The sequence below is a fragment of the Dreissena polymorpha genome, chromosome 4 (genome assembly GCF_020536995.1).
Source record: "Dreissena polymorpha isolate Duluth1 chromosome 4, UMN_Dpol_1.0, whole genome shotgun sequence".
Lineage (NCBI taxonomy): Eukaryota > Metazoa > Mollusca > Bivalvia > Myida > Dreissenidae > Dreissena > Dreissena polymorpha.
In genome coordinates, this window is record NC_068358.1 from 62,304,352 (window position 1) to 62,331,275 (window position 26,924).

A 26,924-nucleotide genomic window follows, 5' to 3' on the forward strand; every position below is an offset into this window, starting at 1 on the left:
ACGGGCCATTCCAAGCTTTTGTGGAGCCACAACTTTCAGTTGTTCCCATCTTCCCAAAAATGCATAAAATCAATTTTGGCTGAGACCTTCCCTCGCTTTCACCGATTTCCCAAGTGACCGAGCATAATCAGCAGCCATATATTGTATGCTGCTTATTGTGTAGCCGTATCCAATGTTGTCCAAGTGTATTATGTGATCAACAGGCAGTTCTTCTTCATCATTGAAGAGACGGACAGGACCTGACCTACAGTCTAGGGTTACATTATGACATCAGAAAAGAGCGAGCAGACGATGCGTAAATAAGTTGAAAAAAGTTTAAATACTGAATAAATAAATAGAAATAGTGTTTAATTTGGTGGAAAAAATGTATTTCAGTTGGATAACAATCACAACTTACCAAAAGATCACTCATGATCACTGAAAATACAGTTTTCTGACGTCGAAAGAAATTGGGTCACCAACTCTGACAGGTAAACAACACGAAGGGGGCGCAATCGCAATATCGCGGGAATAGGAATACCGCAACAATACGGATGTGGACTATATCTTGCAAAATTTTGGGACCCATTCTTTTTCAAGGTGGACTCATTAATTTTGGCCTGGGACTCGTTGGTCTAAAATCTGCGAGTTCAGGGACCCATAGATAGTAAATTCTAGATTATTCCCTGCTAGTACCAATAAAATCCTTGAGTAGAACAATTAAGAGTCAACAGTTGACACATAAGTGAAAGTACCCATTCACATTTTTTTAATGAGCATATGCCCAGAGCTCCAGATAAGGATTTGTGAAATTAGTAACGGAACTGCCACTGACAGAAAGAAAAGGAGTAACTCTAAAAAATCAATTAGTACATGTACTACCATATCCAAAAATACAGGTAGTACTGTACTACCCGTGTTCTTTGATATTGAAGGATGTATAACTGACTTTAAAGAAACATTTGCAGCAATTATAATAAATATATTTAGCTTCTTAAACAGTCACTTTACACATGTATTAGGGTTTCCATTCTGAAGAACATGTATGATGAAAATAAAACTACACATTAAAACTCATGACTAAATACTATTTCTTTATTTTTCTTGACAAGAAAACACAAGCCAACTAGTAAGCTAAGCCTAAGTAAATGAACACTTATGTCACTGTATCATCCGTTTCCCATCGTGTTTTCTAATGTATTTGGCCACCGATGCAATCAAATCGTTTAATATCGGGGCGACAATGTATTTTTGGGTAAGAGATTGAATGTCAGGATGGTTTGACGACCTTATGTGGTCATTATATGACAACAAAGTGTGTTTGTTTTAACCGCTTTCGGTTTACCTGGCCTTCCCTGTGCGCAGACATATTGTTTTTGACGGGTGAGCGAGTTACCGGAAATCACACAACAGAATAGACAATAATACCTGAACCCAGTCTACACTTTTTTGGTAATTTTAAATTGATGAAAAGCGCCGTTATGTTAGAGACCAACAAATCACGACGCGCGGACGCGGACGTATTGGTACGGCCAGATTTTTTTCGTAAATGCGTAAAAGGGATATTAAAGTCGTAATTGTACGTCCAGTTTATGAAAATAAATGCGTAAACCTTCATGAAAAAGCCGTAATTACGGCTGTACGGCCCTTATCTGGAGCTCTGTATGCCAGATAGGTGATGTAGATGATATTTCGATGTCACCTCTCTGACATATGCTCATTTGATATATTGAATAAAAACAATCATTGTCGTAAAGATAAACAAAAAAGAAATTCCATCTGCTAATCCTTTGTGTGTATGTTTGAGCATCAAATCACTCGTATTTACCTTAATAAACATTAAAAACCATTGAAAGATTTTTCAATCCAATGTCGTTAATACTCAACCAGTGCCCGCCATTTTTGTTGATAATCTCACTGTGTAACAAAGTGGGTGGGGTAAACATGATGAAAAATGCCAGAATAAGGAGAAGAACATTTTAATATAGGGGTTTAATTATAATTGTATGAACCTTCATTTGTATGGTATAAGAAAAGATGATTATACTTTCAAACTCGAAACCACGTTGTTTGTATTCGTCAAATATTCGGTTTGGGAGGTAGCGAATAACGAATACGATTCGTCCACAGCCTTATTCGAGTAATTCGAATATTTGAATATCGTTACAGCCCCAATTTTAGATCATTTTATGCAAAAAAAGTCATTTTTGAAAAAAATGTCACTTATCACTGTTTTGCGCTAAGGTGACGATATATGGATATGAGGATGATGCACGCAAAATGGCATTGTACACCATCGTTAATAACGGAGTTATGGCCCTTTGTATCTTGAAAAAAGTGCTTTTTTGAGTGTCAAATATAACACTTTTGTGTCCAGAAGCATATTGGCGGGGGATATCAATTCAACGAATTTGATTGTTCAATTAGTTATCATCCAATCTTCACCAAACTTGGTCAAAAGTTGTATCTAAACAATACCTAGGTCAAGTTCGAATATGGGTGATGCTGGGTCAAAAACTAGGTCATGGGGTCACTTAGTGCATTTCAAGGATTTAGCACCGTGTCTGCTCTCTAATTGAAGTAGTTTTCATTCAATCTTCACCAAATTTGGTAAGAAGTTTTATCTAGATGATCTCTAGGCCAAGTTTGAGCATGGGCCATGCCAGGCCAAAATCTAGGTCACAGGGTCTCTTAGTGTTTTTTTTTAACATTCAGCATGGTGTCCGCTCTCTAATTCAAGTAGTTTTCATCCGATCTCCAAACTTGGTCAGAAGTTGTTTCTAAATAATCTTAAGGCCAAGTTCGAACATGGGCCTTGCTGGGTTAAAAACTAGGTCACAGGGTCACTTTGTGGGTTTGAAACATTGAGCATGGTGTCCGCTCTCTAATTGAAGTAGTTTACTTCCGATCTTCACCAAACTTGGTCAGAAGTTTTATATAGATGATCTCTAGGAGATGTTCGAACATGGGCCATGTAGGGCCCAAAACTAGGTCACCGGGTCACTTAATGCGTTTTACACATTCAGTATGATGTCCGCTCTCAATTTCAAGTTCTTATCATCCGCTCTTCACCAAACCTGTCAGAAGTTTTATCTAGATGATCTCTAGGCCATGTTCGAACATGGGCCATGTCGGGCCAAAAACTAGGTAACGTAGTGTGTTTTACATATTCAGCATGGTGTTCCCCATTGCAAATACTTTTCATCGGCTCTTCATGTGGGGGTATTCGTCACGTCTGTGACAAAGCTCTAGTTTGTATTATTCAGTTCTACGAGACCTTAATTTCCTGAACACGCTTTACATGAAAACATCCTCATATTTGGCCCCAAATTGGTTATCATTGTTTTGGTATTTATTGACACTTGAACCATTTATTGAACCTAGCGCTTAGGGCATATATAATCTAAAAAAATAGACAAAAACCTTATAAACAAACATTTTCTTTTTCACCATACTTAGTAACAGTAAAAAAATCAATTATCGCATGTTCAAACACCAACAAAGAACGTCCCCACTTTTCCAGCAACATCTGCTCCAACTTTCAGCATAATATTTTCTTCATCCTAAACTCTCATCATCCTCTCAATGTCCTTCTTTGCTACATGCATCATCATTTTCGCAAACTGGGCAGCTTGGGAGACGTTACTCAAAAGGTCCTCTACACAATCTGGGTTCTATCATGTTGGGCATCTTGATGAAGAATTCTCTGACAAAATTTCGCTATATTCCAGGCTATCTTCTTTCATCTACGGTATCTGTTTTCTTTTCTATATTGTTATAATGAGCTCACACAGTCTTTACAAACTTATTTCTCTAGTTTTCATGGCCCTGAATTATCAATAGTTTTTGTTTGGCCAGGTTTTTGCATAGGAATCTTTTACAATTAATGTTTCAAATTTATGAATATCAGCACATGAATAATCTGAATATTATCCAAGGTATAGTCTAAAACCTGTACGAGACCGTATCAGACTACATTTTGTTCAAAAGCAAAACAGTAGATGTCATTTGTGTTTTTTTCTCCATTTTGAATATTTTCAGCAAATTTTGGAGACAAATTATACTTGTTGCTATTGGGAAAAAAGACAAAGGTTGGCATTACAATCAGGTAAAAAACTCTGGGTTTGTGTTTGTTGTATTGATATGTTTTTTTCGGGTTCTTAGAATGATAAATATTTTTCTTAAGAGGGATGTCTGTGATTTTAATTGCTTTACCTAAAGAATGTCAAAAATTGTCATCTGTTAGTTCCTTTTTATGTGAAATGGTTAACTTATTTTAAAGTGTTGAAAAATTAACACTTGATAGTTTGCATGTTTGCGGTAATTTTTTACTGACTTATCTTGTATATTATTGTGGGCACAACACTGCATGTATGCAAGCGCTGCAGAAGAAAATGTCCTTGTTAATTTGAAGAAATTAAAATTGACATTTTTCTCTGCTTGCTGCAGTAACGAATATCTCAGTCACTTTGTAGAAAGGAACTTAGATCTTTGTGTTTCATAAGATATTGGTACCTTTGGGTTCTAAAGAGACTATACAAACTCTGAATACCTTTTTATGCCCCTGGATCGAATGATTGGGGGTATATTGGTTTTGGCCTGTCTGTCTGTCATTGTATGTGTGTGTGCGTCTGTCCCAAAACTTTAACCTTGGTCATAACTTAGGGCAATATTGAAGATAGCAACTTGATATTTGGCATGCATGTGTATCTCATGGAGCTGCACATTTTGCATGGTGAAAGGTCAAGGTCATCCTTCATGGTCAAAGGACAAATATATTGCTTCAAAGTGCAGTAGGGGGCATTGTGTTTCACAAACACAGCTCTTGTTTCATAAATTTACTGTATATTTTGCAGTGTGACAATATAAATTATTAAACACATTATTTAAATATAGAGAGATATAAAATACATAATTGTAAGTAAAAGTTATCACATACATTTCATACATGTTACCCTTTTAGTGATTCAAATATGATTCCACACTAAGCATTGATATCATTCTAGCAGGATGGGGATTATCTTACAGTAACATACTCACGATGCTAAAATTGGTGATCAAATACAATTAATAACATTAGTTATAGTCTGTATGTTGGTTTTCTTACCAGGTTCACCATATATACAATTGGTCAGGTGCCACTATGATCCAGCTGTTCCTAATGGGGTTTTTATCTGAATGGAGACTTGTATGAATGCAATTGCAAGCCCCAAAGTGAGGCATATAAAAATTTATCCCTTTAATGTTAAGATACACCAGTGTTGTTTTTGTGTAAGTTTTTGAGGGATAATTTCTATCCCCTAAAATGAACCTATTTTGTTGTTCATTTCTTTAATCCACATCATTTTCTCAAACTTATCTAATTCTGCATGAATATGGTTTCAAGCAAACATGAAAAAATTAAACTGCCTTGCCAAACAAAAAACGTTCCAAGTCAAGTCTTGCAGTTTTCAGTCTTCATAAATCTCAAAGAGAATTTCTTACACGAGGTTGAAAGCAAGAATACCAACTTGCCACACTATGCCTCTATTTGGGTAGAGCCTCCTCTTCTTGCTGTCCCATAATCGTTCATAGTTCATGGACGACACATAGTTACTAGCAATGTTCATTACTCTTAAATTACTGGTGTGTAGCCTATCATTCAATATCTCGTCATGCACGTATTGTCATGATGGCGAGATTTGCATTAACTACCATTCTCTCGTGTCACGTATGGGACAAGTCCGTCCCACTCTATTAATGTTGGTTTCTCTGCATAATGTAGGATAAAATATTCAACAACACATATATCAGTTTCTAATCCAGTTTAATGTCTGACATAGCTAATATTTTCAGTTGTACATATACGTTTGATTGCTACATGATTGTATCTTTTTCCATCTGTGCACCTCTAAATCTAAATGCTAACTGAACTATGTCCCTCTAACATTTGCCCCAAGAAAGTCAGTTATGAATCCCATTGGTCAGTCTTCTAAATAAGCTGGTTGGCTAGATTACTAAGAATCCCATTGGTCAGTGTTCTATACGTGCTTTTTGCTGGTTGGTTGAATTACAACCTAGGATTGGAGAAGTCACTATTCAAGTATGTACACGCTAATCAGCATTGTGATACAAATAACTAATGCAAATACAGCCCAAGCCTTGTGTCAACAGCATCGTTCCCTTTTTGTTGTTAAACATACACCAGATCTAAATATTTAATCTTTTGACTGTCATGTATACTCGCTATTGATAATCTTGTCAATGTTTCTTACATAAAGAAAACCCAAATATTTCACCTAATTTCTCGTCCTGTGTCACATAATCGTTTATAGTTCATGGACGACACATAGTTACTAGCAATGTTCATTACTCTTAGCCTATCATTCGATATCTCATCATACGCGTATTGCCAAGATGACGAGATTTGCATTAACTACCATTTTCTCGTGTCGCGCATGGGACAAGTCCGTCCCTCCCTATTTATGTTGGTTTCTCTGCATAATTTAGGATAAAATATTCAACAACACCATATATCAGTTTCTAATCCAGTTTAATGTCTGACTTAACTAATATTTCAGTTATACAAATACATTGTGATTGCTACATTATTGTATCTTTTTCCATCTGTACACCTCTAGGTCTTAACCCTAACTGAACTATTTCTCTCTAACATTTGCCCCGTGGAACTCAGTTATGAATCCCACTGGTCAGTGTTCTATACGTGCTTGTTGCTGGTTGGTTGAATTACAACCTAGGACTGGAGAAGTCACTATTCAAGTATGTACACGCTAATCAGCATTGTGATACAAATAAATAATGCAAATACAGCCTAAGCCTTGTGTCAACAGCGTTGTTCCCTTTTTGTTGTTAAACATACACCAGATCTAAATATTTAATCTTTTGACTGTCATTTATACTCACTATTGATAAACATGTCAATATTTCTTACATAAAGAAAACCCAAATATTTCACCTAATTTCCTATCATTATGTGACATTGCCTCTGACTGCTGACTGGCTAACAATTGACCACGTCCTTTCCTGATTCCAGTAGACAAGGACTTTTGTTGATGACATTTTCTTTTTTTCCGCGGCATTAACTTAAAACCAAGAGGTGTAATCATTCCTGTAATGTGATTGGTTGCTTAAAATACAATTCTTTGAGATCACATGATCATGTGATGCCGGTAGCATCTACTGCTAATTTGATTGGTTGCTTTAAAAAAAAATTCGGGTCAGATGGCGCGTTTGATAATGTTTTACGCTGGGCTGAATTATAAATTTAAGGTCGAGGAACACATGATTTTGTTATTTTTACAATACTTGCTTTTCACGACTTGACATAAAGCTTGCACGGGCTCCGATCTCAATACAGTAATACCGCAGTGCAAATCTGGAACCATACAATTGGATATCATAAATGGGCATTTTGCAAATTGCTACTATTTGACAATAAGGTGTTATACCTTAACTCCCACTATACGAGACACACCATCATTGAAATACATAAATTAAAATACAAAATATTCACGGTTGTACATGCAAGATGTGTAACAATACTGAAAAGGCAACCACACTAAGAAAGGAAACTAGAACTAGTCGGTGAAGGCCCTGAAGCCCCAATATATATGGTACATCAAGTTCGAAATGCCTATGTCAAAAACTATTTGATATATTGCTGTACAAAGATAAACATATAAATTTCAACCATGATCTTTGATCTAGTGACTCCTTCATCTATAGGTGTTTTCCTGTTAGGATACACTTACAATAAACCCAATTTGAAATGCCTACGTCAACAATTGTTTGAGATATTGAACAACAAACAAAAACTATTGACCATGACCTGAACCTTTGACCCATTAACCCATGACCATAACGTTAACCTCAGTTCTTCTGAAGAAGGATAGTTGGGCTTGGGAACCACATACCGGTATCCATAATCTTTGGCAACACATGCTGAATCTCTCAATTTCACAAGAAGTTCAATGCACCTGTTCCTGTGTCAGTTAGTAGAACTGACTAAGGGGCCATTAATCACTATATACATAAACCATTATGTTCATATGCCAGTTTTTTCGGCGTTGGCTGTTTCACGTCACTTTTGACCTTAGGTGACCTTTAATCCCATTCATAAAAATGCCCGTGGCTAGACATAGATTAATACACTTCATTTAGTCCATTGGCTGATTTGAGAATACCACCAGAACACTGGAAACGTGAACGCATCTATTTAACACTGTTTTACTGCGTGTTCAGCATGAAATAATTTTATCTCTTATGATAAGGCATGATAGATACAGCCCTGTTTACTTCTACGGATTCGCTGTAGTTACTACGGATTATTTGGCTAAACTGCGCACTACGGATATGTACTGAAAAACTACGGATCCATCGATTAAAATGGTCAAATTTCAGTTTTTAATCGACCTTTCGCTTATTTTCGGGCTTTGCGGGTAATTAATCAATCATAATAATTTTTGCGCTTGCGTAGTAAGAAACGTTAAAATTCAAGCCACCCGGGGAACGAGGGCTGATTGAGCTTGTCGAGTCGTCACCGAACAACAAATGACTTGCGTATTGGTTCGCAAATTTAGCCGCATATATACGATTTTACGTTGCTATCCAGTATACACATCTCTCTCTCTATTGCGGAGAATACCGACAATAGTCGATGTATCAGGATTGAGCACGCCTATTTTTACACACGTCCGAGATGGCGGCAAGCAGACGAGAAATTGCGATTAACGGCGAAAATAATAAATACCATTAAAATTAACAATGGATATCATATGGTCATTAGGGAATAATGTCATGTGTGTGTCAATTCACGCAAAATAAAGGTGTTGTCGTACTGGGATTGGTCTGGTCGGGGTCTGGACCCTTGGGGCTGTGCTTTGCGACCTCTCAACCAGTCTCTCAAGTGACTTCACCTGCAATATAATGAAACACTTAATTGGTCATAGATACTTTAATTCAAATTGATATAATACATGACCAGCTTTTATAAAACTTTCTATAAGATAAAAGGTTGACGATTCCATTATTTCCCTATCATACTTCCTTACCCAGGTGTGCGAGTTCCAATGACGGCAATTATGCACAGAAAGTTTAATCAAATTATTGGTACAACCATTTAAACTTTTGAGAAAGCCTGATAGTATATGGTAAGACTAAAGTCTCATTAACATTTTTCTCATAAACAAATAATGATTGAACCAATACCTGTAATTGAAGTTCTTGCACAGTGACCTGAAGGGAGTCAACCTTTCTACAACAAGAACATGGGTGAGACACTCCTTGCTCAGGATTCCCATTACTGGCCTCGATGTCTTCATACTGCAACAGAACAATCCACCATGAAATTTAAACCTTCCTAATATTATTGTTTTTCTGAATAAAAGTAGTAGTAAAAGCAGTAATCTGTCAATTTAATTCTCTAATATTCATTATTATTATTTGGTACTTCTTTTTATTTTACGATTTTATCAAAACTGATGATTTACCCCAACTTGCTCCTCCATCTCATTTAGCATGTCTAAAGCGAAGCGAACTGGCACAGCAAGGGGAGGCAGAGGACCTTCATAGTTGTAGCTCTCAGTCTGTAAAGGGGAGCTGCTAGTGTTTCGCGTCACCATCATTACCGGAGACTGTGGTGGGGCATCGTTGTAGGTTGGCATTAGAGGCTGAGGTCGGGCAACGTTGTAGGTTGGCATTACAGGCTGTGGTGGGGCACCGTTGTAGGTTGGAATGACAGGCTGTGGTGGGGCAGTGTTGTTGGTTGGCATTACAGGCTGAGGTGGGGCAACGTTGAAGGTTGGCATTACAGGCTGTGGTGGGGCACCCTTGTAGGTTGGCATTACAGGCTGAGGTGGGGCATCGTTGACGGTTGGCATAACAGGCTGAGGTGGGGCAACGTTGAAGGTTGGCATTACAGGCTGTGGTGGGGCACCCTTGTAGGTTGGCATTACAGGCTGAGGTGGGGCATCGTTGACGGTTGGCATTACAGGCTGAGGTGGGGCAACGTTGTAGGTTGGCATTACAGGCTGAGGTGGGGCATCGTTGACGGTTGGCATTACAGGCTGAGGTGGGGCATCGTTGACGGTTGGCATTACAGGCTGAGGTGGGGCAACGTTGACGGTTGGCATTACAGGCTGTGGTGGGGCACCGTTGTAGGTATGCGTTACCGAAGACTGTGGTGTAACCATTGTTACTGGAGGCTGGATTGGGGCATCATTGTTGGCTGGAGTTGAAACTGTTGCAGACCTCCTTTTATGAAGTATTGGCCTGGCCTGCTCATCTGAAAGAGGAACATGTGATAAACAGACTTGTAGTTGTATCCATAACAATATCCATCTTAAAGTTTATAGAAAAATGTAATGAATAGCAACTAAACATAGAGAAAAAAAACCACTTTTTTAAGGTCTTGTATATTCAGTTAAAAAAGCAGATGTCTTCATAAATTGTACACTCTCCTACCTAACCAGGTGTCCTTTTCTGGTTGTGAAGGTTCTCCGGATTTGTTCCTCTTTTTGCCCTTGTTGGCAGCTACTGCAGCAGCTACAACAGAATTTGCAAAATTAATGAGGACAGAATTTTTATCATAATAATAACAATAAAATAAAGAAAAATGCAATTAAATGAGTTTACTTCTGAGAATGAATAAAAACGAATCGATTACTAAGCACTGAGATGTAGTCTAAAACAACAATTTACCCTCAGCAGATTTATGTCGTTTTTTTGTCTCTCTGGTGGGCTTTGATGTGTTTGTGATGGTTGAGTCATCGGAGGCTGAAAGGCTGGACGCTCCTTTAAATGTACAATATGAATCAAAATACTTTAAACATCAAAAATTAAAATTTTACAAAGTTATAAAAAATGTAACAATTGCATTGTTCAGAGATAATTCTTTTTCACACTCCATTTTTAAGTTATTATAAGTTAGGCAGTGGCTAGTCGTACGGCCCCGTTCATAAAGCCTTTCCTATGGAGATTGTCTAGCTAGCCGTACGGCTTATAAATTATAGAATTTTAATTCAGTGCTTTTAATCAGTAATAAGTTTGTTTACGCTCATTAAGTAAAAAAATCTTCATCTTTTACGGCTTTCTTTCACGTAATATGGTTGCTTATTTGATTTATTAATTAGTCGACGTTCCTAAGAAAGGTGTGAAAAACTGTTATAATGAGTTGCGGCATCGATATTGTGAAATTCAGATGACGGCAGCCAAGTTATTATAAGAACAAACCTTCAGCAGCTCTCTGCGATTTCTTCGTCCCTCTGGTGGATTCCGTTGTGTTGTTGGTGGTTGACTCATCAGAGGCTGGTGGGCTGGACACTCCTATGAAAACATGAATAAAAATAAATGGGAATCATTGCACTACTAAAACGACAAAATCCATCTGGCAAATAAAGCAAATATGTTTATTTGTCAATATATAGCTCAACCTTCAATACTGACATGTCAAATTTGTACAAAAAAATATAATGACAAGTTACGACATCTAACATAAAAATGTGCATCATCAATAGCTCGACCAAATGATTAGTTATCGACTAATATATATATATATATATATATATATAGGAGTACATCAATACCTTGCGAAATAAAAGACGTGGTGTAATGGGAGGTACATCATGAAAATGAAATCGCTTATTGTTTTGATGTTTGCAATAAGTTTGTTGCGTACAATTAGCAAATCCAACTGGTTACACAACACCTACTTCAAACTCAGTCGCAAAATCGGCAACTGCGTTCTAACAAAAAAGATCTTTGTAGCTTTGACATATTTTTCGAGTTGATAGGGACATTAAAATATGAATTTCTGTATGAAGCATGGCTTTAAAAAGGTTGTTTATAAAATATAAACAATGTTCTAGTGATATCTTTATAACATGCACTGGTCATAGGTCTCAAACAAGTTATCATTTAAAATTGTACAAGTTAATGTCTGTTAACCGCAATTTTATTTCGATACTTCCTCCTTACTTTAGTTTACATTGTTATAATGCCTAAATGGATATCATTGGTCAGTTAAATATAGATTAACCAATTAGATGCCCTGTTACATATTTCGTTGGATGATCATCATTATTTATGTTAATGTACATAGTTGTGTTGTTGTTTTTTCGGTCCGACAAAATTTTCTCCGGATCGGCACATTTTCTGAAATGCCTGTCCAGATGACCGGCAGATTTTTTTCCAATTTCGCCAAGCCTGGCAGATGAATGCGTAAGTATGTCTAAGAACATTCGTTTGCAAACATGTCGTTGTATCAGAGACTTCAAACATTTAAAAACAGGCCTACTTATTTCGGCGTGTCAAATGAAGACCTGGCTAGCCAAGGGTTCATCGACGACCCTTGTGCAATCTACGACCCTATTTTTACACCACTATTTTTAATTGCGTTCTATGCGTGTTTTGCCATGCGCACATTTCCATTTGGAACATGGACAAAGAAGATGTGAGACTTATAGGCAACATTTTATTTACAAAGTTCAATACTTGGCAAACAAAACGAATAAGTAAACAAGCATTGTCAATGATCATACCTGCTTCGTACTGTCGTATTTCTTCTTCCCAATCCTCCGTTTGTTGTACAACGGTGTCCCAATTTTCTGTCTCCGGAATTTGAAACAACTCTCTGTCCCAATCCTCGGTCTGCGGAACAACGAACATTGCAAAGTAGTTTGACATGGTTTGGAGTTTCAAATCACTATTCATAACCATAGCTGTCTGGGTCGCTTTATATACCCATAGACTTGTGCAATGTTTATATATAAACATGTACGATATGGTACAAATTTTAAAGGAATTGATGTTAACCAATAAGATCTCTATTTGCGTTATCAATACTGTAAAAGGTAATGCATTGAATCATTCTATAAGCAAAAGTTTACGTTTCATCAATTTACCTTAAAAACACATGGCTATATTGATACTTTATATTATATAAATAGCGCACAAAATGCAGAAGTGACATTTTTTTCAGTTTCGTCATTTTGACTTCAATCAATTGCGGTTCGTCATTACATCACATGACTTTTTTGGGCTGTTGCAACTGGTTAACTTGTTTGTTATTTTGGGGGTATATGCGCATTGATTTTCTGCTTTGCACAGTATCAAAATCGCAAAATGCAAAAAAATGTAAGTTAGGCATTTAAATGGGGACCATCGAAATATCAGTAAACTTAAAACATAAAAACAAATGCAAACATCAGTAAATTTCAATCAACCTCCACAAAAACATGACTGACAATAATAACATGACGTTTCATTAATTGCGATCTCTGCAGGGTATCAACTTAGTGCCCAAGTGTCCTACCATAGGAGTAGCAGCAGGTGGCAAGGCCCCTGGGCGGGGTTACAGTGACCATCTGTTCAGCGCCGAGTGATAATGCATGATGATTAAAATTATCATACAAAAGCTGACAATGCTGCTTCAACATGAGAAGATCACAATACTTCGATGAAATACCCATGTGAAAACTTAAACTAAAATGTCTGTTTTATTTTTCAAGCCACCACAGTTCTTGTTGTCATCATTGTACTGTACTTCTCTGTGAATGTTTTTTCCGAGGATTTCATTTGTTTGCTAAACTATTTATAGCATCTTTCTTATTTTCAGTTGCATTTCTTATCTTGCTATACTTCTTCAGAAGAGCACAGATTTAATAACCAGATATATAGAAAAGTACTTATGTGTCATTGTCACTGATCATTTCACTTCTGTTTTTGGATGATTTTGCGACCAATTCCACAATACTCTTGAATATTTCTCCAATAAGTTCCAGAACAAATTCCTGAATGAAATTGTTCACCACCTCCTCATAATATGTAGTAGTTTCGTTGTTTATAGTTCTTGTTAGGTCTTAAATCACTGCAGAGATCAACCTTTTTTCGTGTAGTTTTCTGAAGATGTTTTCTCTTTCTACAGTTTACACACTATTACTTTCATTTAACACCTGCAACATTAAGTCCTCAAACTTTTTCATTACATTTTCATTGTCTGCATAACACTTGGCTACCTTAGACTGGCCAGACTCTCCAAAAATGTTGTAGATTGGACTGCTGCTGATGATAGTTTTCAGGCTATTGGTGTAAGCTTGTTTGAAGGCTTTCTTCACATCTTCGTTAATGCTGGTTGGTGCATTTGTTGTTTTCTTCTGACCAGCAGCCTCTTTCTTGCAGCCCCTTTCTTGCAGCCCCTTTTTTGTGCTCATGAGCTGAAAATACGAATACAAGGTATATTATGCTAGGCAAATCTTCTGTGGTATAAATTTACTTATATTTCTTTTATTTATCAATTAATTCAAACAAAATTTCCTGACAATTTTACACAGCGCATTGTCACAACAGATATATCATTATTGCATGGTTAATTGACAATGATGTGTTAAACACTTGACTGAATTCACGATTTTAAAGTGTAATTAAGTCAGCTTAAATCAATATCGCCTCATACGTTAATGTTTATACATCAGGTTGGCAAATAATTTTATGGTCGTAAGGTTATTTTTATCCAAGGTATAAGTATAAAAAATCGTGCATGCGCGATTGGCCTAAATACAGTGTAAATACCAAAAGGAACTTTTCATCTCGATTTAGAAAGTTATTTTTTGGGAATATCATTGTTCAGGACATTTCTAGCACAACATTTGATTTCAACTAGTTCTTCTCCGTGACATGTATAAGACCAAACACCGTCGGCTGATGCGAGCAATGGGAAAGTCATGTTGATTACCTGACCTGCACTGTTTTGAACCACCAAGTTCTCATGCTCCCTTTAAATGCGAACTCCTGGTATATATATGTCTCTGGCCTTTTTCTCATTCACAACACCATATCGTACATGTCCAATGCTGCTGAGGTCGAAGTCATTTTTTTGCATAATGTCATTGATTACCCTAATAGGCTTGGTGCAATCTCTGAAAGTTTTTACATCATGACACTGAAGATGTTATACGACCTATGCACTGTCGCTGCCAGAGAATACTTTGAGCCTGTCCTCTAGTCATTTTCTCAAGGTTGCTTGCCTGAACAGGTGTGACCTTGAGATCATCTAAGGTTAGGTTGCATTCGCGTCTGCTTTGCTGATTTTGTGCTCTCTCGAAAAGAATCTGAAAAAAGTTCAAGGGGACGATTCATTAAATATTGTACAACAAATTGAGAATACGATACATATTTCGAAGAAACATAATTGCAAAAAACCAAAGCATATTATTACTAATTTCCAGTAAATCTATTTATTTCACCATTGTTTTACCCATCTCTTATAGTTTGCCTAGGAAAAAGTGTTTTTCCATTTTTTGGCTTGTCATACAAAAGCAAACTTATAATAACCTGTATTTAGGACCTGAAATAAGCTGTTTTTTAGGTTTCGAAGATACTTTATAACTTTTTTTAAGTATGCAACCTTGAAATCAAACCTGTAAACTTCGTCCACATTGCATAGAAAGTACTTTGTGGAATCCACAGACTCTTCAACCATGCATTCTTACAAACTTTCACACGTTCGATCATCATTGTCTTGTTTTCAGGTTTCCTGAAAATTCTAATGTTTATGATTATTCCTATTGGGTGTAAACAAATAGATACACAAGATTGTTATAATCACATCTTATTCCCTTCAGGATGATAACCATTTTCTTTGATTGACAATAATTGGCATAACTCGATAGCTTTTTTTAAAGTTACCGGATAAGTTAATACAAATATTACTTGAAAATAATAAAAAGCAACAACGCAGTTGTCATACTGGGATTCACATGAAATATATGTTGTACTGTATATAACAATACAGTTAAGGATTTTCATATTGCCATGTGTGAGTGGAAATCCAATTCAGTATCCACTGAGCGTTCCAAAACGGACAGTTGTTGAAATTATTATGTAACTGTCTCTGGCCATTCGCATCATTTCCAATGGCATAAATGCCAAACACATCAGGCTGCAACACAAGTAGGCATCTAAAACTTCAAGTGGCAGCAGAACTTTCTTCACTGTAATGAATGAAGGATTTCCAAAATGTAATCATCAAATAGTAAATAAGTTTAATATGTCTACAAAACATTTTATTTAATTTGCACGTTTTTGTACTCTAGCACAATGTAATCAAACATACTAACAATAATGAACATCTTTTACCGCTTGTGCCTGCACAATCTGTAATTTTGATGCCTTTGCAGTCACACACGACAATGGGCTCCACTGAATCCAGGTGCTCCTGGATCCTATCTGTCACTGAGGAGACGCTTGCATCTGCATTTGTCAGCCTCAGATACACCGTCTGCACATGATGCATTTAAAGTTTTTATCTTAAAAACTTAAGAAAATGATGATGTTGTTGTTCTTGAAGAAGCTGGGCCATATAATTTTTTTCGGAAGTTACAAACAATGCTACCGTAATTCATTCACAAATAATAACTTCATTCGAGTGAAAGGGTTGATTGGAATGTGATTTTGAAAGCATTTTAAACGTGCAATCTAACTGTACCATTATAGTGTGTTTTATCAATAACCTAGCAATTTATGCACTTAAAATATTGAAGAAAGTTCACCAAGTTACTTGTTTTCAGCTTATTTGTTAATGAGGTACAAACAAGAGATGTGTTTGTCAGAAACACAATGCCCCCTACTGCGCCGCTTTGATTTTTTTTTAAATTTTAATTTTGACCTTTCACCACTCAAAATGTGCAGCTCCATGAGATACACATGCATGCCAAATATCAAATTGCTATCTTCAATATTGCAAAAGTAATGGCCAATGTTAGTCAGTCAGACGGACAGTTCAACTGCTATATGCCACCCTACCGGGGGCATATAAACATCAAAATGCAAACCACAATATTTTTTTTTTACCATCACTATTTAAATACATGTTTTGCACTATGTTCAAAACAATGAGCAATGTAGCGTTGTTATAAGAAATGCACTTCAATTAATGTTTATAAAGTGTATAATATAACTTATGATATATCCTAGGTTATATCGCTTATATCTGCTCATATAAATTTATATATTTAATGTCAACCGACACTGTCTAGTTTTTATGCCCCCCTTCGAAGACCGACATGTGCAAAGCAATATACCCCATATTGCTTTGCACATGTCGGTCTGTCGGTCGGTCCGTCCACCAGGTGGTTTCCGGATGATAACTCAAGAACTCTTGGGCCTAGGATCATGAAACTTCATAGGTACAGTGATCATGACTCGCAGATGACCCCTATTGATTTTGAGGTCACGAGGTCAAAGGTCAAGGTCACGGTGACCCGAAATAGTAAAATGGTTTTCGGATGATAACTCAAGAACGCATACGCCCAGGATCATGAAACTTCATAGGTAGATTGATCATGACTTGCAGATGACTCCAATTGATTTTGAGGTCACAAGGTCAAAGGTCAAGGTCACGGTGACCCGAAATAGTAAAATAGTTTCCGAATGATAACTTAAGAACGCTTTTGCCTAGGAACATGACACTTCATAGGTACATTGATCGTGACCCGCAGATGACCCCTATTGATTTTCAGGTCACTAGTTTTTTTAAACCTCTTATAAATTACCACACCCCACATTATAATTTTTTTTTTAAACACTTATAAATTACCACAACCCCACATTATACCCCCCTCTCACTCCCCCCACCCCCCTACCCCCCACCCCCCAATTTTTTTTTGTTAAACATCTAATCAATTACCACACCCCACATTATACCCCCCTCTCACTCCCCCCTACCCCCCACCCCCTACCCTCCCCCACCCCCCCCCAATTTTTTTTTTTAACATACAATAAATTACCCAACACCCACATTATTACCCTCTCTCACCTCCCCTACCCCCCCCACCCCCCCAATTTTTTTTAAACACTTATAAATTACCCCACCCCACATACCCCCCCTCTCACCCCCCCTACCCCCCCACCCCTACCCCCCATCCAACAATCGTACCAAAGTCAAAATGTGTTTTAAGACTACTTATAAAACCATGCAAATAAATATGTGGGACTTCGTTCATAAATTCGCTGTGCATAAAGGAAGTGGAATGCATCTAATTTAATACAGCTATTGTGTTTATGTCATTATACATGTACATATACTAATGCACTGGAGAGCCTGTTGTTTGATCTTTAGATGAGCCAAGTGTACCAACTGTGTTTTGTTGTATCAAATGAACAGTGCAATGAAACTGTTTCCATGGCAACTTTGACTTCAGTAGAATGTACTGGTTTACCAGTCAATATTTAGTGCAGTTTATAACATCCATCCATAAAGGAGACATAACATTGATAAATTTCTTGCATCTTTTCACAATAAGGTGTCATTATTTTGATATGTGTACATACTGTAATTCATTTCTCAGCAGTATTGTTTGCATGATGTTAATGTCTCAACTGCCAGTAAGTTATTAACCCATTCAGCCCTAGTGTCGTATATATGCGTCCAAATAATCTACAATGGAGTTCCTAACGTCGTATATAAGTGCGTAAATTTAAGACAACTTAGATGTAGCTCTGAATGCCTAATGACTTAAAAGTACGTCTGTTCAAATTGGCTTTTAAAGAAACAGCTATTTATTTGCAGAAGTTTTTCAACCTAAGAAAATTCTTGTAACAAATACTTTCTTAAAATTTGAAAAATGATTTTGTTTTACCATTTTTGGTCAAAACCTGTCCAAAAAAAAGATAAAAACAAATAAATTAAGTAATGGTAACTCGTGTTTTTTTTTTGATAGTAATCTGTATTCTATTTTTATGCCCCCTTCGAAGAAGAGGGGGTATATTGCTTTGCTCATGTCTGTCGGTCAGTCTGTCTGTCTGTCGGTCGGTCCGTCCACCAGGTGGTTGTCAGACGATAACTCAAGAACACTTGGGCCTAGGATCATGAAACTTCATAGGTACATTGATCATGACTCGCAGATGACCCCTATTGATTTTGAGGTCACTAGGTCAAAGGTCAAGGTCACGGTGACCAGAAATAGTAAAATGGTTTTTGAATGATAACTCAAGAACGCATACGCCTAGGATCATTAAACTTCATGGGTAGATTGATCATGACTTGCAGATGACCCCTATTGATTTTGAGGTCACTAGGTCAAAGGTCAAGGTCACAGTGACCCGAAATAGTAAAATGATTTCCGGATGATAACTCAAGAACGCATACGCCTAGGATCGTGAAACTTGAAAGGTAGATTGATCATGACTCGCATATGACCCCTATTGATTTTCAGGTCACTAGGTCAAAGGTCAAGGTCACGGTGACCCGAAATAGTAAAATGGTTTCCGGATGATAACACAAGAACGCTTATGCCTAGGATCATGAAACTTGATAGGTAGATTGATCATGACTCGCAGATGACCCCTATTGATTTTCAGGTCACAAGGTCAAAAGTCAAGGTCATGGTCACCCAAAATAGTAAAATGGTTTCCGGATGATAACTCAAGAACGCTTATGCCTAGGATCATGAAACTTGATAGGTAGATTGATCATGACTTGAAGATTACCTCTATTGATTTTGAGGTCACTAGGTCAAAGGTCAAGGTCAAGGTGACCCGAAATAGTAAAATGGTTTCCGGATGATAACTCAAGAACGCTTATGCCTAGGATCATGAAACTTCATAGGTACATTGATAATTTCTCGCAGATGACCCCTATTAATTTTCAGGTCACTACGTCAAAGGTCAAGGTCACGGTGACCCGAAATAGTAAAATGGTTTTCGGATGATAACTCAAGAACGCTTATGGTTAGGATCATGAAACTTCATAGGTACAGTGATCATGACTGGCAGATGACCCGTATTGATTTTCAGGTCACTAGGTCAATGGTCAAGGTCACGGTGACCCGAAATAGTAAAATGGTTTCCGGATGATAACTGAAGAACGCTTATGCCTATGATCATGAACTTCATAGGTACATTGATCATGACTGGCAGATAACCCCTATTGATTTTCAGGTCACTAGGTCAAAGGTCAAGGTCACGGTGACCCGAAATAGTAAAATGGTTTCCCGATGATAACTCAAGAACGCTTATGGCTAGGAACATGAAACTTGATAGGTACATTGATCATGACTCGAAGATGACCCCTTTTGATTTTCAGGTCACTACGTCAAAGGTCAAGGTCACTGTGACAAAAAACATATTCACACAATGGCTGTCGCTACAACTGAGAGCCCGTATGGGGGGCATGCATGTTTTACAAACATCCCTTGTTTTATAAATACTCATTTTATGAGTACTTCTGCAATATTGAAGATAGCAACTTGATATTTGGCATGCATGTGCATCTCATGGAGCTGCACATTTTGAGTGGTGAAAGGTCAAGGCCAAGGTCATCCTTCAAGGTCAGAGGTCAAATATATGTGGCCCAAATCGCTTATTTTATGAATACTTTTGCAATATTGAAGATAGCAACTTGATATTTGGCATGCATGTGTATCTGATGGAGCTGCACATTTTGAGTGGTGAAAGGTCAAGGTCATCCTTCACAATGTCAAGGTCATCCTACAAGGTCAAACATCATATAGGGGGACATTGTGTTTCACAAACACATCTTGTTTTATTTAAATTTCAATTTAAAAAGAATTTACATAAATAGTCATTAAAAAATAACAAATAATAGTTCAAAGTTAATATAATATGAAATAAATAATCCGTCAACTTTATACATATATACATAAAACCTTGATTTTCAAGCACATTTCAAGGTGTGTCGGAACCCTGATTCCGCCACAGGTTGTTTGTATTTCAGTCATGAACATTACAAAACAAGTTGCACATCTTCTTTACTCACAAACATATAAGCCCAGTCCCGGGGGCGAAAAAAAAGAACTTTGTATGTACTGACCCCTTTCTGCAGTAATTCCACCTGAAGTTTTAGCCTCGTGTTTTCTACCTCCAAGGTTACATTGTTTTCCCTCAACTCTTGGTTCGATTCGTCTTCAACAGTTACTGTTCAGACCTGTGTTCTCTATAACAAATGTGTTTTTATGTCCCCCACTATAGTAGTGGGGGACATATTGTTTTTGCCCTGTCTGTTGGTTGGTCTGTTGGTTGGTTGGTTGGTTGGTTTGTGCCAACTTTAACATTTACAATAACTTTTGCAATATTGAAGATAGCAACTTGATATTTGGCATGCATATGTATCTCATGGAGCTGCACATTTTGAGTGGTGAAAGGTCAAGGTCATCCTTCAAGGTCAAAGGTCAATAATATGGGTCTAAATCGCTCATTTAATGTACACTTTTGCAGTATTTCAATATTGAAGATAGCAACTTGATATTTGGCATGCATGCGTATCTCATGGAGCTGCACATTTTGAGTGGTGAAAGTTCAAGGTCATCCTTCAAGGTCAGAGGTCAAAATTATGTGGACAAAATCGCTCATTTTATGAGTACTTTTGCAATATTGAAGATAGCAACTTGATATTTGGCATGCATGTGTATCTCATGGAGCTGCCCATTTTGAGTGGTGAAAGGTCAAGGTCAAGGTCATTCTTCAAGGTCAGAGGTCAAATATATGTGGCCCAAATCGCTTATTTTATGAATACTTTTGCAATATTGAAGATAGCAACTTGATATTTGGCATGCATGTGTATCTGATGGAGCTGCACATTTTGAGTGGTGAAAGGTCAAGGTCAAGGTCATCCTTCAAGGTCAAATATATGGGTCAAAACTGCTCATGTAATGTCACTTCTGCAATATTGAAGCTAGCAATTTTATATTTGAAATGCATGTGTATCTCATGGAGCTGCACATTTTAAGTGGTGAAGGGTCAAGATCAAGGTCATCCTTCAAGGTCAAACGTCATATAGGGGGACAATGTGTTTCTCAAACACATCTTGTTTTAAAACAAATCTGTTAACTTACTATATTGAGAAATTAGAAAAACATAATAAACAAATAGGCAATCTGAATGTTAAGAGTTGGTTAAGAAGATAAATAACAAGATATGATGCTGCCATTTCGATTAGAATACCAAAATATTAATTACCAGAACGTTAAGATTAAAAAACTCAATTCAATCATGAAAGCAAATTTAACTGTTGTGAAGCTAAATATTGAGAATACAATGGTTCGTCAATTGTATTATATAATAACATAACTACATTTTAAGTAACAAAATCTAAGAAGGGCTCTGAAAAATATATTGGTAAAATAATGGAAATCATTATTAATATATCTACCTTAATTTCCTTCCATAGTTTGTTTGCGAGCTTTTATTCGAATTGGCCGAGCGACCACCTTTGTAGAACTTTGAATATGGTGTCTTTGTCCTTAACTCCTGGCAAGCACTCAAAACATGTCCTGTTAACTTAATGTCCGGAGGCCACCCGGTCTTTCATGACCTGGATGGCCAGAATGTAACTTGGCCTTCCAAGGCAACTTACACAAATTACTTCTTTGAAATACCCACCAAACTCAAGTCATTGTTCCCTAAAACATACAATTATAATCACTATTTTAAAATACAATTTTCACTTCTTTTAACCAAAGTCTACCAGTATATATTTACACTGCATGTATTTTCGTTAAAGATAGTTGATGGTTAGAAAATTAACATTCTTTATATTTATGACTGATCACAATGTTTCAAATAGATAGCATTTTTTAATAAATATAAAATATCAAATAAAGTTGCAGATTAATAATGTACGTTTATACATTTTTATGAGTATTTACCTCATATCCCATTACTCTCATGCATTGCATTCTCCAGGCTTTGTCACGGGTCCGCAGTTCTACGAACGTCTCACTGTCCGGGTGGAAAGACCTTTACATCTATGAAATGAAAACACATCTTTAAAATGTGCAGCTCCATGAGATACACATGCATGCCAAATATCAAGTTGCTATCTTCAATATTCAAAAAGTTATGGCCAACGTTAAAGTTTTCGGACGGACGGACAGAACGACTGACAGTTCAACTGCTATATGCCAACCTATTGGGTGCATAAAAATAATATATAGTCAGAGGCGTCATAGTTCAGGATTATTCCTGAAATCAGGATTTTGGCCCTTAAGGATCAATTTTGATATTGATATAAATCAGAGGATTTTTTTTATGTAATTTTAAGATTATTGTCACAAAATGTTATTTTAAACACAAATTATTTTACTTTGACATATTGTTTACAAAGTTATATACAATAGTAAACAAAGTTACATGAATTATTAACCCTTTTTTGCTCTGGTCCCAAAACGCTTATTTTCAGGATTGTAGATTTTGGCTAATTGACACCCCTGATAGTATACAAGTTCTCTATACACTAAATTATGTTCAGTACATTAAAAAAAATGATATTAGTACCTTCTTTCTGTTATGCCATTGGCAAGCTTCCAGCAATCTTCACACAGATGCTTTCCCAACACAGTGAACTTCCCATCACAGGAATTTCGGAGTTCTTTATGAATAAATCGCTGCTGACTTATGGGCTTGTCTGCATACAAATCTTTTCTAAGAGATGAAATCTCAGCTGGAGAAAAAGTAGAGAGACAGCTGCAGCTTGCTATTTGTAGGCATTCGGCCACCTCTTCTAATGATGTCTCTTTCAGTTTCCGAGCTAAAACAAATATTTTATTCTTAATTAATTAATTATATGGGTTGGTGTTTTTGAAATCTAGGAATTCAAAAATGAAAGCTCCTTGCTTCAATGTCCATCGTTCAAAACACAGAATAAGACGGGGCATAACCATAATAACTGTGACGTTTCGAAATACAAGATGGTGTTTATGGCCCAGAAGTGGTCAAGTGAGTTCCAAGGAAACCTAGATAAGTATGTTTGAATAAACATATAACTGCTGTATTAGTCAACAAGTGCACGTAATAAATCACTATGAGAGAATGATGTTCAACAATCATATTAAGTAAACCGTGTTCTTGTTTGACTTTCTACTCCAGTGACCTTATTCAGCATTGATTTTGTTGTTTGATATGCACTGCTTGTAAGACACTTCTGGGTTTGTTGGATTGACCCAGGGCCATTTTGTAAGGTACACAGGTTCCTCATGAGGGGTGATTTTCGTGGCCTTTCCCTTGTATGGGGAAAATTTTTACTAACTCTCTCATTACTACATGTTGTTCATTTTAGTTTCAAGTTTGTTGCTATACAATATGTTCAATTTCTGTTTTGAGAAAACGTTCATACATTTATTTTACTATAAACATTGTGGGGATGTTGTTAATTTCTGTCCAGAACATATTTTGTTGATTGTTTTGTTATTTTATGTCTTAAATTCTTTAAAATGATCATACATTAGAAAAAAAGAACATTTTTTTGTATGCATTGCAACCGTGAGCGTTTTATGATTTATAGTAATACAATTGATTCTGTAAGTGGTAGTTAATTATGGTCATCGACATACACGAACAATTGAGTTATTATCAACACAAAATGATCAGCGTAACATGAACTCATACTCTTGAATTTAAAGGTCAGTTTGTTGAATTGAAACATCATTACGTAACAAAACCGTGCAAATCGGTGTTAACGACATGCAACACAAAAAATGACATAACTTTGTCAATTTTAGGAATTGGATGCTCAAATTGAAATTATGATTCGTAAGATGTAGCACTGTAATAATATAATTATGCTTAACTGAAAAAAATCATGTCTTGACCAGATGGGTCAAAATCTCGTCCCCAGCCACATATATCATTAAAAGTCATATACACTTAAATAAGATAATATGCGAAAATGGGTCTTATGTCATATAGGGTAGCGTAGCTCCAACCTAGATTGCGCATCGGCGCAGTCAAGTCAGGAGCTACGCTGTCTGCTAATAAGTCACGCTATGTTTCGTGGTCTCATAAAAGCATAAGACTCATTTTCGCATTACGCAGATCATATGCATTTGTATATTAATATTGTTTTAACATTACTGTTCCAATAACGTGCAGTCAGAAAAAAGTTTGGATTTTTCGAAACACGTGCTTCTGCTTGTGTGAATATAAGCTAGGCATTACCAAATGCGATTAAGGGTTAACACAAATCAAAATAGAATGGCATAACTGTTTATGACGGAACAAACTAAATGCAAGCATGTTAAATATGATGAAATAGTGGAAAGTCACGCGGTTTTATCTGACTTGCTGATAAAACAATGTTTTTATGTCCACCAGTATATACTGGGGGACATATTGTTTTTGCCCTGTCTGTCTGTTGGTCTGTTGGTCTGTCTGTCTGTTTGCGCCAACATTAACATTTGCTATAACTTTTGCCATATTGCGCATAGCTACTTGATATTTGGCATGCATGTCTATCTCATGGATCTGCACGTTTTGAGTGGTGAATGGTCAAGGTCAAGGTCATCCTTCAAGGTCGCACAGGTCAAATACATGGGTCAAAATCGCTCATTTCATTCACATTTTTGCACTATTCATTATACCAACTTGATATTTGGCATGCATGTCTATCTCATGGATCTGCACGTTTTGAGTGGTGAATGGTCAAGGTCAAGGTCATCCTTCAAGGTCGCACAGGTCAAATACATGGGTCAAAATAGCTAATTTCATTCACACTTTATGATAACTCAAGAACGCTTAGGCCTAGGATCATGAAACTTCATAGGTAGATTGATCATGACTGGCAGATGATCCCTTTAGATTTTGAGGTCACTGGGTCAAAAAAAAAATAGGTCACTGGGTCAAAGGTCAAGGTCACAGTGACCTGAAATAGTATAATGGTTTCCAGATGATAATTCAAGAACACTTATGCCTAGGATCATGAAACTTCATAGGTACATTGATCATGACTCGCAGAGGATTACTATTGATTTTGAGGTCACTAGGTCAAAGGTCAAGGTCACGGTGACCTGAAATAGTAAAATGGTTTCTGGAATATTGCTCTTGCTTATAAATGCTTACTATTTTGGGCCGGAGTCCATAATCTTTTGTAAAATATTTTCATTGTCATGTTTGTCCCATGCATTGACAGTCTAGTACAGTCAATGACATTTCAAATGCCAGTAATCATACGTAATCCAGGATACCTACTGGTGGACATAGTGTTTCACAAACACATCTTGTTATATATTTATATTAGATTTTTACCTAGGCTGCAATCAGTTGTATTACCGCGTGACTGTTTAATAATGGTCCGTATTAGACGTGAGTGCGTTAAATTGGTTTCTGTATTTCGTACTTGACGCTCACACTTTAAACAATAATTTCCTATTGCTCTCCGAAAGTATTGGTTAAGAACAAAAAATATCTTCAGAAACGGGATTTAGTATTTCAACATTTGATTTATCAACTGTTATGCTATTTTATATGCTATGTTTGCTATTTCTTATGCCATATGCAGAAACAACTTATTTTTTGTGTAATATATGTGTTATGTACCATGTTTTACAAATTGTTAAAATATGAAAATAAATGAATGCATGAATGAATAACAAATGTGCAATATTTTATGACGTGACCGAAGATTTGTGGAGAAACTATCCTAAAACAAAAAAGCACAATTTCTGTGAGGCGTGTTGTGTTATCAAAAACAAATTATTTACAGTCATTCCAGTCAGAGGTTTTACTTAAGTAAGCTGTACACTACATATATATATAACATAATTGCTCGGGAACATAATTAATAACATGCGGTAGTAAAAAAAATAGAATGAAACATTGTATATCTCGCATACGTTTGCACACACTATCGTTTATATTTATTTTATATCTTATTGGTGTGTACAATGATTTTTTCTGAGATTTTTGCAACGTAACAAGTGTATTATTTAAAAGATTTGCATTAATCTTAAAAAGATCATATTCAATAAAATTCAATAAACTATGACATATTTAATAATGAAACCCCTGGACTGCAATTTTATCGTCTTAACAAATCGAATATCTCTGTTACACGATTTACATGTATTTTTTTTTCAAATGCAAAATTCCATTTGCAAAAATACAGTCACCAATAACCTCGTTCAACCTCCGCATGTCTGCGGTACATCAGCTTGATACTG

At 36.5% G+C, this 26,924-nt stretch overlaps 1 protein-coding gene across 1 annotated transcript; it reads right to left on the minus strand.

Annotated features, from left to right (window-relative positions):
* Positions 1 to 8,789: 8,789 nt before the first annotated feature.
* Positions 8,790 to 16,267, minus strand: LOC127878470 (uncharacterized). The gene is made up of 9 exons (XM_052424995.1): positions 16,088 to 16,267; positions 13,992 to 14,189; positions 12,516 to 12,624; positions 11,209 to 11,301; positions 10,678 to 10,770; positions 10,441 to 10,521; positions 9,468 to 10,261; positions 9,187 to 9,300; positions 8,790 to 8,894 (listed from the first exon to the last, which is right to left on the minus strand). The coding sequence occupies exons 1-9, from the start codon at positions 16,265 to 16,267 to the stop codon at positions 8,790 to 8,792; spliced, it is 1,767 nt and encodes a 588-aa protein (XP_052280955.1).
* Between the last annotated feature and the right edge of the window lie 10,657 nt (positions 16,268 to 26,924).